The sequence below is a fragment of the Anomaloglossus baeobatrachus genome, chromosome 4 (assembly GCF_048569485.1).
Source record: "Anomaloglossus baeobatrachus isolate aAnoBae1 chromosome 4, aAnoBae1.hap1, whole genome shotgun sequence".
In the NCBI taxonomy this organism is placed as follows: domain Eukaryota; kingdom Metazoa; phylum Chordata; class Amphibia; order Anura; family Aromobatidae; genus Anomaloglossus; species Anomaloglossus baeobatrachus.
The window spans coordinates 304,657,138-304,675,458 of record NC_134356.1 but is presented as its reverse complement, the minus strand read 5'-3'; the positions used below and the strand labels follow the sequence as shown (position 1 = coordinate 304,675,458).

The 18,321-nt window shown below is 39.0% G+C and overlaps 1 protein-coding gene across 2 annotated transcripts in view; it reads right to left on the bottom strand.

Annotated features, from left to right (window-relative positions):
- SLC38A4 (solute carrier family 38 member 4) overlaps nucleotides 1-18,321 on the bottom strand; it is a 205,666-nt gene that overhangs the window by 18,080 nt on the left and 169,265 nt on the right. For both annotated transcript variants that reach the window (XM_075344957.1, XM_075344958.1), the window contains exons 7-13: nucleotides 16,788-16,869; nucleotides 15,352-15,434; nucleotides 15,125-15,183; nucleotides 11,590-11,853; nucleotides 9,002-9,081; nucleotides 7,351-7,451; nucleotides 4,600-4,724 (exon numbers count right to left, since the gene is read on the bottom strand). In XM_075344957.1, the coding sequence (XP_075201072.1) occupies nucleotides 4,600-4,724; nucleotides 7,351-7,451; nucleotides 9,002-9,081; nucleotides 11,590-11,853; nucleotides 15,125-15,183; nucleotides 15,352-15,434; nucleotides 16,788-16,869 (794 nt within the window). The remainder of the gene's footprint in view (nucleotides 1-4,599; nucleotides 4,725-7,350; nucleotides 7,452-9,001; nucleotides 9,082-11,589; nucleotides 11,854-15,124; nucleotides 15,184-15,351; nucleotides 15,435-16,787; nucleotides 16,870-18,321) is intronic.

The window sequence follows — 18,321 nt, the reverse complement described above, 5'->3', positions numbered from 1 at the left end:
CCTCCAATCCATCCTTAAATGGAATCTGTCACCAGGGTTTTGCTCCCCCATCTGAAAGCAGCATAATGTAGAGGCAGAGACCCCGATTCCAGTGATGTGTCACTCACTGAGCTGTTTTCTGTCATTTTGATAAAATCAATGTTTTCTCTGCTGCAGACATAACAGTTATATAGAGCTCATGAATACGCTGGCCTACCTGGCAGCAGGCCAAGCAGTCCTCCAATGATAATCTACTGCTTCTTAATCAGTGATTTTATCAAAACTACACTAAGCAGCCCTGTAAGTGACAGATCGTTGGAATCAGGATATCTATTCGTACACCATGCTATTCAGAAAAGGTGTCAAAAACCTGGTGACAGATTCCCTTTAACTCTGCTGTCCAAATAACTCACTTTGCCACTTTACTCTTCTGCTTATCCACTTGTCAACCCCTTTACTGGCTACTTATTACATTGAGTATTCAGGTTAAGGCCGGCGTCACACGCTACGATATATCGGGCTATATGTCGTTGGGGGTCACGGATTCCGTGACGCACATCCGGCATTGTTAGAGATATCGTAGCGTGTGACAGCTACGAACGACTGTGAACGAGCAAAAATACTTATTTTGTCGTTGCTCGTTGACACGTCGTTCATTTTCATAAAGTCGTTCCTCCTTCTGCGCGTCGGTAGTTCGTCATTCCCGAGGCAGCACACATCGATCCATGTGACACCCCGGGAACCACGAACATAGCTTACCTGCGTCCCGCCGGCAATGCGGAAGGAAGGAGGTGGGTGGGATGTTACCTTCTGCTCATCTCCGCCCCTCCGCTTCTATTGGGTGGCCGCTGTGTGACGTCGCTGTGATGCCGAACGTCCCTTCCCCTTCAGGAAGAGGATGTTCGCCGCCCACAGCGAGGTCGTTCGGGAGGTAAGTACATGTGACGGGGGTAAACGACTTTCTGCGCCATGGGCAACAAATTGCCCGTGACGCACAAACGATAGGGGCAGGTGCGAATGCTCATGCGATCGCACGATATATCGTCCCGTGTGACGCCGGCCTAAGGTCCTAATGATGACTTACAATTCTGTCCATAACTTGTCATCTGTATACATCTCCCAAATAATCTCCAGCTATTTCCTCACACATAATATCAATTCCCCTTCTTCTTTCCTCTCCTCTTGTCTATTCAACAAACAACCATCTTCAGGATTCCTCCCATGCATCCTCCATACTATGGAACTTGTTACTTTAATCGTTCAGACTCTCCCCATCTACCAAAAACCCACCTCCCCTGGAAGACATACAACTGGCAATAACTCTGCCCCACTGCACTGTCTTATCAGTAGTTTCTGCCCTTACCTACTGTTTTCTTCCCACCCCTGCTGATTGTAAGCCATCGCATTTTACCAGTCTGAATTAGTACATCACCGAGAACTAAGGGATCTATGAATTAATAATAATTATGCATTCAGAAGCATAACTATTTTTACCTGAGGATGGAGTGTGTGTCATATATCAAATTGTTTTTGCACAAAGGAGGACCGAATTAGAGGAGCTAGATAACAAAAAACACACCATATTGTGATATGCCACACCTCGTCCATGAGTGCCACCAGCCTCGGAGCCCTAAATACATATGTATACACTGAACCCTATGAGATGGCCATCCAACAATCCTGCTAAAAAATGAGGGTCATCTACTCAGAAGAGGCCAGTATTCAATGACGAATACTATGAAATCCATATTTTACTGCATTCCCAGCTAGGTATTCATGAGCATATGACCCTGAGCTGAGATTGATAACTCCAGGGTCTGATGCTTGGAAAACGATTCTCATGTTCTGCCCCAGGCAGAATAAACAAGTGAGATTGCCTACAACTAAATGTCAAAATGTACATTTCTATATGTATTTGAGGAACTAGAGGCTTACAGTTCTCCTATTTAGCGTTATTACACATTTTATTCTATACAAGTAATATAAGCTTTATTAATTTGTATTGATAGAGACATCCCACCATCTTGGAATGTGCTCATCTAATTGTATTTTGTGGACTGCCTTGAAGCTATTTTGCATTCCTTAGCGTTAGTGTCTCCTACTTGCTGACATGATTTATCCAGAGTGACAGGTAAAACATGTTCTCTTGTATTTATTAGAGTCTGAATGATAGGTCACTTTAAAGGCTTGGATTACAGTTCTACATTTGTTCCAATATATACGTAAAGCAGCACTGCAGTGGTGTTTTTTTTCAGCAATGGAGTGGCGCTCTAAATCTAAGTCCCCTGCTCTCTGTCATATACTCATCTTCCAGCGTCTTCACCTTTTACCAACTTCACTCCTGTCCTGCGGCGCCATCTTGTGGCTGTAACCTTTGACTGGCCGAAAGTCAGAAGGTATCTCACAAGCTCCCAATGCAATTCTATGAGAGCCAGAATGAGGTCAAAACGGGGCCTCATAGAGTTAAATAGATTTGGGACCTCTGACAACATGAAACACTGGAACTGCGGCAGGTCACAAATCACTGAGACCAGCCGGATCAGTGGCGACAGAAGAGGAAGCTGCCGGAAGGTGAATATATGACAGGGGGCAGGGTCTCAGATTTTCAGCACCAGATAAAAAAACCCTCTGGAGTAGTGCTTTTATGATAAATAATAAGTGACATAATTAACATGTACATTAACATTTATATTTAATTAGTTAAACACACAGCTCTGCAGCTAAGACGCTGCAGAAGTGTCTCAGATAAAACATTTTTAACATTTTGTGACAAGAAGATTATATTTAGAGCACATGGAAAGTAATACTGCCATAACAAGCCAACAGCTGCCCTAAATCTTCACAGCCAAGTCTCCAGTGAAAGCTATTACTAAGAATATTCACCGTCGTTCTCTAGCTTTACTACATGAAAACTGAACTTTGGACATGACCCTAGAGGGCGCTATAGATAGGGATGCTTACACTGGCTATTCCTGCACTGTTACATACAGTAGCTGATTATTTACATTCATATTATTAGTCTTTTATTCTTTTAGAATTGCAATCTTAATTTATAGTTTCACTCCAAAGAGGGTTTAATCAGTCTAGGTTTAATCATTAATCGTTCGAGTTCTAAACTTCTGCTCAATCTACAATCTCATTTTATGCATTTTAGCTTTTCTCCACCTCAACAATATTAGGAACTTTCTCCTAATACCATGTTATATTATGTCCTGCTGTTTTACAGTATGTACATGTATTTGATTTGATACTATCGGAACCAGACAGCATTCTGAGCAGCCAACATAGAGATACATTATTATATATAACCTATCCCGCCTATCTCCTAAACTTAAGAGGACCCCTAAATGCCCCCATTCTTGAAGCTTTCAGTTAATAAAATTAATTTATGGTAAATCATCAGTATTTTGAGCTTGGTGTATGAATATTTCTGGCACTTATTGCATCAGACTGCAGTTACTAAGGGGTACATGCCTAACAATCAACTACACTGAGGAGCAAAAGGGTAACAATATTTTAAACTTTTGACTATCAGGTTCCATAACTCACTATCCACTACAGCTTTGAGAGTGAGACTACCATCATTTTATAGACAATCTTCTTCACTATATCATACATAAATTTAACGTGCAACTATTTAGCATGTGATTAGTTATGCAGATTCTTGTCATGTCACTGCATCATGTCACTGTTTTGCTCTAATAATCTAAATGTTAATTATTATTTTGTCAGCATTTTGTAAAGCCACCTTTGGCGTTCAACACTTCCTGAATCCTTCTGGACATGATATTGATCAGTAAGATTGACTCTTGGGGTCCACTGTTTAGCTACATGCAAATATTACATTATCTTAATTCATACATTTACCTATGCTTCTGTATAATAATAAGCTAATTAGGTTGTTGACTGAAGGATGAGATGCTGCTTTTGTCTATGCATAGAGAATCAAATGAATTAGGCCAATAATTGCTTATGTTGTAGAGTAGGTGATTTAGGCTATGCGCGCACGTTGCGTTCTGTCCCTGCAGAAATTTCTGCAGCGATTTTAACAGCACACGTGCGCTTCAAATCGCTGCAGAAACAGTTCGTAATGAAAAAAAAAAAGCCGATTTCATGCGCTCTGACTGCAGCCCCTCCCATAGACAGAGCGGGGGCTGCAGGCAGAGCGCACGAAAGAAGTGACATGTCACTTCTTAGAACGCGCGCTTCGGGCAGCAGCCGAAGCGCTGCACTCTAAAACGCCACGTGCGCATGGCTCCTGCATAATCTTCATAGTTTTCTGCAGGGCACGCAGGACGCATGCAGTTACGCTGTGGTGCAGATCGCAGCGTAACTGCATGCAATTACGCAACGTGCACACATAGCCTTACTCTTGCACAGGGCCCACCAGGAAATTCACCTTTTCTTCAGTGGGCCAGTCCAAGCCTACATGCAAGCTCATATGCATTGTCAGGTTATGTCCCAACAGCAGCATTCGAAGCTCAGTTCGTAAATATCTCAACTGGTAGTGCCTATAGGCACAAGCCTAATAAGCTCCCATCTTTACAGAAACACCCATGTCTTTACAGAACATAATATAATATAAACCTTTAAAGAAAACACTTTAAGTGGCATACTTACAGGAAATAATACAATTGGCACGGTCAAGGTTACAGCCACAAGTACAGCCACACGAACACAAAGAAGAGGGGTGTCAAATTTATACACTTTGGTGTAAGTGTGAAGCAATTCATCTTGAACTTCACCTGCAAGATTTTATGGAAACATAAACAGAAAGTTAGGAAATTACTAACTGACTTTGTGTTTTTTTCCAATATGAAAGCTTATTTAGATTAGATATAATGTATCTAAATCCTTGACTGTTTTTAGGAACATAATCGCACGCTGTATTATTGTTATTGTTTTGTTTAACATATGTTGTTACATCATTTTCAAGCCAAATGTTGAGAAAGTTTACAAACTTTGAAAACGATCATTAATGATATATTATGAAATTATTGGGTGGCTCTCCCTAGGTACACTGACATACAGGTGTAATCCTTAGTAATTACAGGTAGAACATTTGTTCCTTGCATAAATTATAGGCAGTCTTTCAAGATTTCAGCACAGCAAGGTACAAAAGTGGTGTAGTGTGTGTGTGTGTGCGTGTGGGGTGGGGCGCACAGTGGTGGTTGCCCTGGGTGCCAAACTTTATGGGAGCACAAAATTTCACACCCCCTTACTCCAACTGTCAAATCATCCAGTGCTGGCATGTCTCCTTTTTCTTTGGACTAGAGTTAGGGTTAGAAATAAATCTAGGAATTGGACTAGGGTCAGCGTTACAGTAAATATTATTGCAATTAATAAGTTTTAAAATTATTTTTATGCCAGATTTCAGCAAAAAAATCTGAAAATTAACTGGAGAGCCAATGGGCAAACTAAAGGTACATTAACATTTTCATAAAATACAATACATGTGGTTGGGAAATATTGAATGCAATACTGGACTAGTGGAAGGGACTCAGAAGGTGTCAACAGTCGACAAGTAAAGGGGCACAAACGACTTGCCATGCCCTGATGCTGCCAACTCCCACTATGCCATTGTGTAGAGCTGGTATATTGAAGAATGCTCTAATAGAATAGATGCCTTATTGAGCAATCATATGTGGAAATTTCTGTGTCCCGAAGTGACCAGCTGCAGATACACTGAACTAATAGTAGAGTGGAAAGTGATCCATTCCACTGCCAGGTATTGGACAAATCCTATTACATATTAAACTAGGCCTGGACACATTGGGTTTGCAACGTTAAGTTCCAGTTTAATAATTAATAGGACTGTAGGCATAGTGTACAAGATATACCAATTTTCCCATTGCAAAGAATGATCAATGGTAAAAATGGTTTATTCCTCAGATTGTTGAATTGCAAAGTGTTCCCTCTGAATTGGAAAGTGCTGCATATTATCTTGGTGCTATATTAGTAAGGATTATTTCTATTAAATTGTTCGGGTACATAAATGGGGATTAAAATATTAGATTTGTCTGAGTTTAGTATTTGCTATATGGCTTAGTTTACTGCTTCCTTCCCTTTGTATGAAAGTTTGATATATCTTGTGTTCCAATGAAAAGTACAATAGGCTCTATATAAAAAATTCACAAAACATAAGTTTGTTAACCAAAGTTGAATAAAATTATTTTTTAGTATAAACTGTGAAATATAATTGACCATTTAGACCAGTAAAGATGATTGTAAAGATACCATTATTATATCCCTGTCTATAATCGTTTTGCTGTATGGCACTCAATGCCAAGCAAGATAAACTGCGGCAGAGTAATGTCAGTATTCGGTTTCTATTCATGTGGCGCACCCAAGTGGTGACAAAGGGCATAACTGCAAATATTCTACTAGCTCAAGGAGTGTGCGGGCAGCAGAATTATTAGGTGTGCAATGCACAACATGGTGCAGAGGTCACGATAATCTCAATGTCTGATGTTATCGTATGTGCGACTAAGAAATTCAAAGTATTGTCAGAATAGTCATTTGGCTAATATATACAATAGAATGAGCTCTGATAAATAATCAATTCTAGCAATATGGATAAAATAAACATAATCTGGGCAAACACTGAAATGTTATAAATCAATCTGAAAATACTATTTCTACTCATGTATAAATATAAATATATATATATATGAGATATATACATATATATATATATATATATATACACACAGTTTTTAAATATATATATATATATATATATATATATATATATATATCAATGCATACAAGGAAAGATTTATTGCAAGATCAAAGGATACATTTGTTTTATTTCTAATTTATTTATTTTTATTATATGTGAACCAATTATATTCTTCTGAACAGACTTTTTTTTACTATTAATGTAATATGAAATTTAAGATTTTCCAGTGTCACCAATGAAGAAACAAAATTACCAGTATTGGTGTTTTAATCGCAAGAGGCATCATACTCACCTTACCCATCCTCTGCCACTTATGTGCTGACACTTCCCTTGTCCCCTGTTCACACACAAGTGTGTATGCTGCAGCCAATTTTATATCTGTGACATGACACCAGTGCTGTGGTCAGTAACTGGCTGCAATGGTCACCTGTTATGGGTGATCAGAGGCCAGTGGGGGACAAGGAGAGGATTGGCACAGGGCGCCAGAGGGTTTGTATGGTATTACTACTTTTGTTATTTTATACCATTGGAAGAAGTTTGTAAATAAATTATGGGTGTTGGAAAATCCCTTTAAATTTCTTTATTGATTACTGAATGTAAGATGATATATTTTATAAAGGGGGTTTCTCCCACAATTTATAATTAAAAAAGTTATTCATTATAGTAAGATATTAGTTTTTTTCACTTACCATAAAATGTAAGATAGCCAAAAAGTGCAGCTAAGAGATACATTGCCAGCATTGCAGCTATTGACAAATTGGAAACATTCTGCATTCTTCTTCGGGAACGACTACAAGGAGATAATTAAAATGCATGTCAGACGATCATGAGGCACTGCTGGAATAAGCTAATTAGAAACTGCAAACAGAATCCCTCCGTCTATCATTCACTTGTATACTGCTGCTCCTCTCCTGCTCTGTATCCTACATTACATTCAGTATATCATATATTGGCTTTTATGTTATAAGATTCATTCCCATTTATTATTATTTACCGATTGTTTAACTATATTTTATACCATTAATCTAGATAATATACATATATTAATATATATTCTTTTTTATCTTCTACACTAAAGATTTCTTTCTAGTGCCTGAAAGGAACCTGATAGCTAACTCATGTTGTCCGGACTACAAGGACATAAATCAGAGTCTGGCGCTGTCATCTACGGCAGATATGCTTTACTCTAAAATGCTGTGATGTATTAGAGAACACAAACAGTTTAAAGTCAGTTGGGGAACTTGCCGTTTGTGTGACTAGTCCAAGAGGCTGGTCCCTAGCACATACTCTCCACCCCCCTCTCCTTGAGTGACAGGTCTCTCCCCACATTTGTGTATAGCCAGACCTGCCAGTCAAGGTATGATTTCAGATGATTACAGGATAGAAACAATGACCTAATATTGTACTCTAAAACTGACTTCTTGAATTTTAGGCAATGTTCACATGTAACGTTTTCAATGTTTTTTGTTCAGCATGAAAAATCACCACAGTTGAAATTCTGTGTGTTTTTGATGCATTATTTTAACACGTTTTTGATGCGATTTTTTTATTCTAAGCCATTTTTCATTGGGCAGAAACTGCAGTAAAATCAGAGAGAGAATTATCACATCAGATAGGATGTGGATATTGTTTGTGGGGATTTTAATTAATACAAAGCTGCCATAATAAATTAAATGGAGAGGACATCTTTTCCTTAGGCCTAGTACACACGGTGAGTAATACTGAGCAAAGTGGAATGGGATAAAACATCGCATTCCACTTGGACCAATATTACTCTATGGGGCAGAACCCATTATTTTCTCAGCCCTAATCAGACCGAGAAAACAGTTGCAGCATTCTGTGAGTGCAATGCAAGCTTGTTTCACTCGTTCACTCACACCCATTCAAGTCTATGGGGTGAGAGAATCATTGCATTCCTCTCGTGTTACACCGGTGTACGGTGTAACGCGAGAGCAGTGCGATTCTCGTATCAGCCGACAACGGAGGAGATAGGGAGATAAATCCCTCCCTCCACTCTGCAGTACCGGCCCGACCCCTGCAGCTGTGGTCTGATTGCACGATCGGACCACAGTTGTGTGACACTCGCATAATACTCAGCTCCTGCTGTGCTGCTAGCATGTGCCGAGTGTCATGCGAGGACTCACACAAATCCCTGTGTGGCCTCAGCCTTTAGAGGTAATCTGTTAGCATTGATGTAAGATAATAAAATGCAGAATAATGAGACTTTCATTTTCTTCTTGCAGCTCTCCCTTTCAACACACACACACACACACACACACACACACACATACATATATATGTTTTTCTAGAGTATTTATTAACCTCTTCTCAACCTCTTACCTCTTGAGCTCACTGTAAATCGGTAAGACCTCCGGATGGCATACAAATGCAAAGGCCAATATAGGAATAGCATAAGCCGTCTGAAAGATAAAATGCTCCAACGTTCAAATGATTCTGCAAATATCATGTTCTCATAGTGTAAATGGAATGACATGTCAATAAGCCACGTGAAAAAATACATCTTATGAGACTCAAAATCGATTTTTTTCAAGGGTTCCATTATTACTATATGCTAATATGTCTTATATAACAGTACTGAATGTACTCTAGGATGGTAACATAATCCAGGTCAGAAATGGAGCTGATTTCAAAGACCATGGCTGCTGGATGGCTATGTTTATTTACAACGTCTGCATAGCATGCTATAGAGACAGAACATATATAGAATCACTGCATCCATATAACAGCTCTGCAGCTATATATGTTTCAGTGTGAAAACAAATACAACACCATGTGGTTATAGTCTCTGAAATCCACGTGTTGACATTTTGACATACCTTGAGACTATTAAGCTATACATGTGTGTGTAAATATATATATATATATATATATATATATATATAGTTTAAACTAATTCATATTTTTAATCCATGCTATGCAAACAATTTTGGCAGGTGTTGAAGGATGCTGCAAAATAGGACTGCTTAAAAAATAGAAGTGAATATATTTTTTTTATCAATTACCAAAATCCAACCGTGAATGACCAAAAAAGAAATCTAACTCGAATTAATATTTGGTGTGATTACCCTTTGCTTTCGAAACAGCATCAAAGCATCATTACTTCTCGATAAACTTATACACAGTTTTTGAACAGTTCCAAGCCTTTTGGAGAACTGACCACATATCTTTTGTGGATGTAGCCTTTTACAAACCCTCCTGTCTCTTCATTAATCCAAACACTCAATGTTTTTGAGATCAGGACTCTGTTGTGCCATATCATCATTTAGGCAGGGGCCACACAGGGGACTACTGCGATCCTTGCATGACACTCGGCTCACGCTGGCAGCACAGAGGGAGCCAAGTGTCATGGGAGTGTCACTGCGACTGAGGTCCGATCATGCGATCGGACCATAGCTACAGGGTCGGGCCGGCTCTGAGGAGGGGCCGGCCAGCGCTGCGGAGGGGTGGGCCGGTGCTGCGGAGGAGAGGGAGGGATTTATCTCCTCCATTTGAAGGGAAGTAACTATGATGTGTCTTTCATGTGCTTCACTAAGTTTCCTTGGCTTACTACTGATTCTACAGTTGTCAATTGTGCCCATTTCTTGCTGTTTTTAATGCTAAGAAATACAAACAGATACATCAGGGAGGTGTCTGAGTGGCTCCAGACTTATTCTGCTGCAGGAAAATGACCTCAAACAAACAGCCAATATAAACCAGTGTACAAAAACAAAAGGAGTTCTGGTAGTGATGATATGGTCCCCACCAAGAACTGATCGACATAACTGTGTTTGTCTGGAATTACATATTGAGACAGAAGGATTTTCACAAGTTTACATCTATAGACGATGTTTGCATTTTATTAAATGCTAAAATTAAACTATTAGCTCTTCTATTTCTCAAGGCATTATTTACTCGGTAGTATTTATTTTCACACTTCCCTAAAACATTAAAACAGTACTGTACATCAGTGCTGCCATCAGCACATGTGGAGTGGGCTGAGGAGATGAGCTCCCTCCACATGGAATAGATGCCGGCTACATTTACATAGCCCCCATCTGTCTCTCACAGCAGTGACTGGAGCTGAGCTCCAATTTGCTGTTGCTAACCATTTAGATGCCACTGTCAATATCTGACAATGGCATTTAAATAGAGTGATTGTCAGCTACTATCGACCTCCCCTGACCCCACCAATCAGCCCTGGGATTACTAAAGGCCTATTCTGCTGTCTTCCTGGTACTCGTTTGAAGCTCAGCCACAGTCAGAGAACACTTAAATAAATAAGAAAAAATTCTATGCAAGTTTGGCATTGTCATAATCATGGTGACCATGAGAAGTGTATTGCAAGGTAATTTTTACAATACAAAGAAATCTCTGAAAACAAAATAAAAAACATATACTGTAGTTTAATTGCATTTTTTTTCTTCCTGTGTATGGGGGAATTTGGAGAGAGTGCGGTTAATTGAATTATAGTTTGGCCAAAAGCTAATATGTATGACCATCTTAACCGCAGTTATTGTTATTTTATACCTGTCCAAACCTGTCCTCAAATATAGATTTATACTGGAAAACCACTTTAAGCCCTAAGTCACTGAAGCTATAACTTTTGAATATGTATTTAATTGAATATATGTATGATCTAAGCTATGTAATGTCAAGGATTATATTCTCCTATTCAATCCTATGGTACAACTATCAGCAATAATTGGTTATCTAAAGCCTGAGGTGTATGTGTGTGTGGGTGGATTTTTTCAAGCTGTTCTTGAACCTTCACCTCTGTATGACATACTAAACATTCTCCAAACAATTTAGATACAGAACAAGAATATCAGAAATGAATCACTTTATCAACATAAATGTATATTTTGTGATATTTTAAAAGTATTTAAATACAATGTGATGATTCTTTGAGTCTCTTTCTATGAACCTACCTGTGAATTGAACACAAAATATTTGGCTTGACATTTGTCATCATTGTGGGCTTCAAACTCCACTCCACTTTCCTGGTTATTATCCTTGTGCTCATTCAGTCCGGTCCCGTCTTGATTATAATCCATCATAAAGTTCACACCAGAACTAAGTGTGTAATTCTGCATCATGACAGGGGGTAAGTGATAAGTGCTATTTGTTACATTTCCAGGATGCTGATCCAACATCGGTAACGGGCAAGGAATCTGAGACTTTTTATAGATGACCTACAATAAACAATTAGACAATGGTTAATTATTTTTAGGTAACCTAAATTTTGGCAGAGATTTAAAGAGTATTATTAGGCTTAGGGTGCGCTCACACGAACATATGAGTCGCACGATTATCGGATCGCATCACACGACGCGGCAGCACACTCTTCAGACAGGAGTGTGTCAGCTGCATAGAAATACATGCAGACGACCCGCTCCTGGCAGGAGAGTGTGTGGCCGCGCCGGGTGATGCGATCCGATCCGATAATTGTGCGAGTCATATGTTCGTGTGAGCGCACCCTTAAAGGAGTTTCCCAGGAACAAGTTAATTTTAAAGTTGACTGTAATCAATAGATCTTGAAATAATAAGTTCCACAACTGGATGTGATTAAAAAAATGTTCCTGTGATGAAATAATCTTATACAGGTGCCCTTCTATGTACTGTGTAATGGCTGTGTCTGACCATACAGGGACATGACTGAGCATACCACATCTCCTGGGCAGGGGAGGAAGTAAAAAAGTATACGAGAGCACAGCATGGGATCACAGATGCAAACCCATGAGTCTGTGAAAGAAAACGAACAGCACTTGAATGCCATCAGTGTGCTGTCCATTTTTACTGACTTCTGGGAAAAACTTTAGAAATCTTCATCAGTTTTTTTTTTGCATAAAGCCACGTGCACACGTTGAGTATTTGGTGCGTTTTTTACCTCAGTATTTGTAAGCCAAAACCATGCTTGGGCAGAAAATCCAGAAGTGGAGCCCTTGTTTCTGTTATACTTTTTGTCTTTTTGTCCCACTTCTGGTTCTGGTTTACAAATACTGAGGTAAAAACTCATGTGGCCTAAGCCTTGTGCCCACGATAAGTTTTTGATGCTGTATATCTTTGATGCATTAAAAATACAGCATCTTAGGCCACGTGCACCGGTTGAGTATTTGGTGAGTTTTTTTACCTCAGTATTTGTAGCCAAAACCAGAAGTGGAACAATTAGAGGAAAAGTATAATAGAGAGATGTGCTACATGTCAACATCTTCTACCCACTCCTAGTTTTGGTTTTCAAATTCTGAGGTAAAGAAACTCACCAAATACTCAACGTGTGCACATGGCCTTACAGTTCCAGCAAAGTGGATGGAATTTAGGATTTATGCACATGATCAGTATTTTGTGAATTTTTTATCTCAATATTTGTAAGCCAAAACCAGAAGTGGAACAATCAGAGACAATACAATAGACACACGCCACCATTTCTGCAATAAATGTGGCTAATAAATACCGCAGTGGAGTCTGTGTTTCTATTATACTTTTCCTCTGATTGCCCAACTCCTGGTTTTGGCTACAAATACTGAGGGAAAAAAACTCCTCAAATACTCTACGAGTGCATATGGCCTTATAGAAATGTCCGTCCCTTTGTGCTTCTTTTTTACCCAGCGTAAAATTGACCTGTGGTGTGTGTTTCAAATCCGCAGCTTGGCAATTTGTTGCGGGTATGCTAAGTTTTATGTGCACATTTTCCCTTTAGACTTGCATTAGCGCACATGCATTGTTTAGTGCATTTCTGCTGTGGAAATGCTTAAAAGCTAATGTAATTTGCAAATAAGTATATCCATAAAGTTTTGACAAAGCTAAATACAAAGAGGTATAAAAAACAAAGCAGCTTTGTTTAAAACATGACATGAGTGTTATCTGATTTTTTTATTGGAATTGCACCTGGACTTATATTATTCAATGGGGGCAATGCACAATTTTTTTCTCTGACAGAATCTTTCAGGGAGAAAATTTGCAGCATACTGGGATTTCACTCTGAAATTGCATGAAACTCACCCATTCAAGTCTATGGGTGCGTGATAATCATTGGACTGTACTCTGATGATGATGATGTACATCTGAGTGCAGTACGATTTCCATGGATTCACAGAATAGAGAAGACGGAGACATTTTGTTTTTTATCTTATCCTCACAATGTGCTGAGAGAATCAGATCACAGTATGCTGACACGTGAATCAAACTCTGATCAGAGTGTCATCACCATAATAAACCCCATTCTCTCAGATGAGAGAATCTATGGTCGTGTGACCCTGGTTTTATAAGTGGTAATTGACTAACAAGTCAATCTGTGTTCATTTACCAGGCAATTTACACAGCGTGATGAAGAATTATGGAGACAGAATGATGGTGAAGGCAATAGTTAGGCCAGAGTCACACTTGCGAGTGCCTCGAATATAACTCACGCGAGTCTCACATTACATCATCCGGCACGGCCACACACTCTCCTGACAGGAGCAGGTCGGTTACATGTATCTCTATGCAACTGAGGCGCTCCTGTCCGGAGAGTGTTAGGCCGTGCCGGGTGATGCGATGTGACACGCATGAGTTAGATGCGTGGCACTCGCACTGTGACTCTGGCCTTAAATCTGTTCACATGCATATAATGTTATGAGCAGCACATCCCAATTTACATGGGACGATGTGATGTCAGTAATCATGATTTTTTTTTTGTTTTTTTTTTGTGGTATTTTGCTCCTTCATCAGATTATTGGTATGTTTACAATGGTGAAAAATTGAAAACAAGCATTTCTAATAATGCTCATTCGTCGATTATCTGCTTCTAAATACACCATAAGGCCTGTTTCAGAAGTCAGTGAAAAACACAGACGTTTTTCACTGATGTATTAAAAACGCTATGTCCCTACGTGTGCCGTAATTCACGGCACACGCGGGTTGTCCATGTGCTATCCGTGATGAACTCTTTGGCTCTGCTGTGTTTCCGGCCACCATTGACCCTCGCTGCTGCTACTTCTGCATATTCATGAGAATAATGAGCCGGCCTGGAAGGAGCAGGCAGCAGCAGCTGAACACAGCGTCGCTGGAGAAGGCGAGTATAAAAAGCTTTTTATTTTATATGTACGTGTTTTTCTGGTACGTGTTTCATGGATCACAGAATAGTGTGGTCTGTGGGACATCAGTGATGCCAGAAAAAAATGGACATGTCTCCGTGTGGAGCACTCGGACATGCGTGTATGCCACACAGAGATACAGTCAGTGAAAAATCATTGATGTGTGCGCAGACCCATTGATTTTATAGTCCGTGATTCTGGTATGTATAAAAACTGTCATATACCTACCAGCGTCACTGACGTGTGAAAGAGGCCTAAGGCAAAGTGGAAAAATGTGGTAGGCTTCATTATTAATTATTAGTTTTAGCCAAATTACCAAATACATCTATTATAAACAGTAGAATAAAAAAATAAATCAGGACTTTATGCAAAATTGGATCAAAATTCTTACCACACTGACGAAAAAAACCATACAGGACAAAGAAAATCCACTGGTATACCCAAGGTAACCTGATAAAGTAAAAAAACATTAAATGAATTGAATTATTTAGAATAAAAATAATATAATAATACATGAGAGATAAGGGCTAGGCACACACCACTCAGTCATAAATCATCATTTGCTTTGTACGGTATATTATCCATTCTATGTATTGTGAGGGAAAACTTTAAAATTACCTAAATTCTTCAGAAGAGACAAAGGAAGAATAATTCCAATGGACACAAATATCACCAGATAGTTGCCATTCAGGTACCATTCCCTGCACAGGAAAAATGGAATTTATCAGTAAGGAAAAAAGTACTGTATTTTATACTTATAGGACGTGCCTTAAAATAAGATGCTGGGGTGCGTCAGCTGGGGTTTACACAGCAGAAAATGTGAAACACAGATTTATTACCAATTAAAACCTCACTAGTATAAAGAAGTGGAGGGGTTAATATCAATAATGTTAATGCACTAGCTCTAGTTAGTTGGTGTTTACCACAGTTTGTGTATTATACATATATAGCTCTACGCTAATTGTAGACTCATTTTTAGACACACAATAAAACACTGTTACATATACATTAGACACACACTCAGCTCTCCTATGTATGTGTATATATATATATATATATATATATATATATACTGTATATACTCACAAACTGTCTTGCTACAGCTGCGCTACACACTGCTCTCCTACATGCAAGTGCATACACTCACAGCTCTGGTACATACGCACACATAACTCTGCTGTATGTATACACACGCAACTCTATTATACGCATAGCTCTACTATGTTAACACCACTCTCACAGCTCTACTACATCAACACACTCAGCTCTGTTATATCAACCCACACGGCCCTGATACATCAACACAAATACTTTTGTTACAACACTCACGCAATGTTGAACAGGGGTCCAAGGGTCCATCAGTCACATTGACTCTGGGGGTCCACTATTCAGCACATGCAAATATTACATTAACCATTCACAAATTAACCGCTGCTATTGTGTAATAATATACTGAGAAGTTTGTTAATTGAATGATGAGCTGCTTCTCTTGACTGTATATAGTAAAACAAGTGGATTCAGCCAGGTACTGCTCATATAGGTGGAGTAGGGGGCCCACTCCTGCACAGGGGTCCACTGGTGAGATTCACCAGTTTCTCTGTAGCCCAGTCTAAGCCTACACACACACACACACACACACACACACACCTCTGCTGTATACTGTGAATAGACTACCACATTTTGAAGTTCCTTCCAGGCATGTGACTGGCTTGTGAATATGGCTTGAAAGTTCCTTCAGTTAGTCAGGACTGCAGCATCTGTGCAGCTTTAGTAATGTGCAGCTACTGTTAGTTTTCTTTTTTGCCCTGCACCGATCAGACTGTTCAGTGCTAGAAGAGAGAGAACTGTGCTGCTGCAGAATTCTTTCAGTGATCAGAAAGGACTTTGTGTCAGCATTCTCCTTGATCATAGAAAGCTGCCTTTAGTCTAAAAGACCTTCTTTTTTTAGCAAGGTTTTTATCTGAATAAAAAAATCTGTCTTATAAAATAAATACACGATAATTTACAATATAAACTCAGCACAGTTAAAGACTACAATAACCACCGCCACATACCCAGAATTTTCTTCGAGTCTCATGAAAGTTCTTATAACTTCTGGGAGTTCATATTTGACAATAAACAAATAACTTGACATTGCTGCAAAAAAGTAAAACGAAGATGAAATTAGCAAACTGTTACACTATCTATAATTGTTACATAGTTACTGTCTTAAAGGAGTCTTGTCATCTGGACATAATCCCTTTAGATCAGAATGTCTATACACTAGTTTATTGGTATATATGCCTATTTCCTTCAATATGAACTGTATATAAATATTATACAGTATGTACATCCGTGAATTATCGTGAATCAGTAAATATCATCTCTTCGGAGTGATGACAGACATCAGCTCTAGGAAAAAGGTGAGTGAGAAGTAAATTTTGTGTTCCGGGGCAAATTTTGTTTGACATTGTCTTAGGTGGTGATCATTAAAGCTAGAACTGAATGGAGATATTATGACAAGCATGGTATGGGGGTATTTGTTAAAGGGATTGTCCACTACTAAGACAACCCCTTCTGATTCTTTATATTTCCCCCAGGTAAAATAATAAAGCCTATACTCACCACTCATATCAATGCCTTTCTAGTGCTGTCTGGGGTCATTGTGTCGGGACTCACGTGGGATTGGGAGATCACACGAGCCCCATGCTCAATCAGTGCCAACTTCTTTCTCCCCACCCTTGGACACAGGAGCAATCAACAGCTTTCACTTTTAATTCATTAACTTGTTTGGTCCAAAGGCGGGAGACAGAAGCTGGCGCTGATTGAGTATAAGCTTTATTAATTTACCTGGAGGAAATATGTGGAATACGTACGGGAGGTGAGTATAGGCTTTATTATTTCCTGGGGGAAACATGTGGAATCAGAAGGGGTTGTCCAGGTAGTGGACAGCCCCTTTAATAATTTCATATTTAAGTTATTGGTACTATGATTGGGGATTTTTAGAGCACGCTAATTGGCACTGTATGGGAGGCACTGTGGCTGATACTAGTACAAACAGAGCTATTATACACAAGTCAACAACTCTTGTAGAGCCAGTCATCTTTAATTCCTTGATGCTGCTATAACATGAGTGATATAGAGTAGATCTTGGTATCATTTTAAACACAAAATATTACTAACTTAAAATATTGAGTGTTGGATGAATATTATAGAATTGTGTTTATCGATTTATAATTGACATTGGAGACAGTGATAAGTTATGCTCTTAATTCAGAGCAACAATATGTCCAGTCTATGTCTGCAAGATTCCACGACCCATACATTCCAGTTTCAATAATTGGAGGGAAACATGGTCAGATTCTCACTGATCAAACATAGTGTGTCTGTGTAATTTAATTGCAAAGCCATATGTGTTATTGAGAAAACACTCATTAAATACGTTTTTCAGAATTAGAAAAACATGGTTGCTTTCTTCTACAGACAGCGACACTCATGTCAGATGTTTCATATAGCCGTGGGTTGTTATATCAAACACATGTGGACAGGTATTACAGAGCAGCCTTGTTTTTTCAATTCTGGACAATTCCTTTAAATGCATCAACAGAT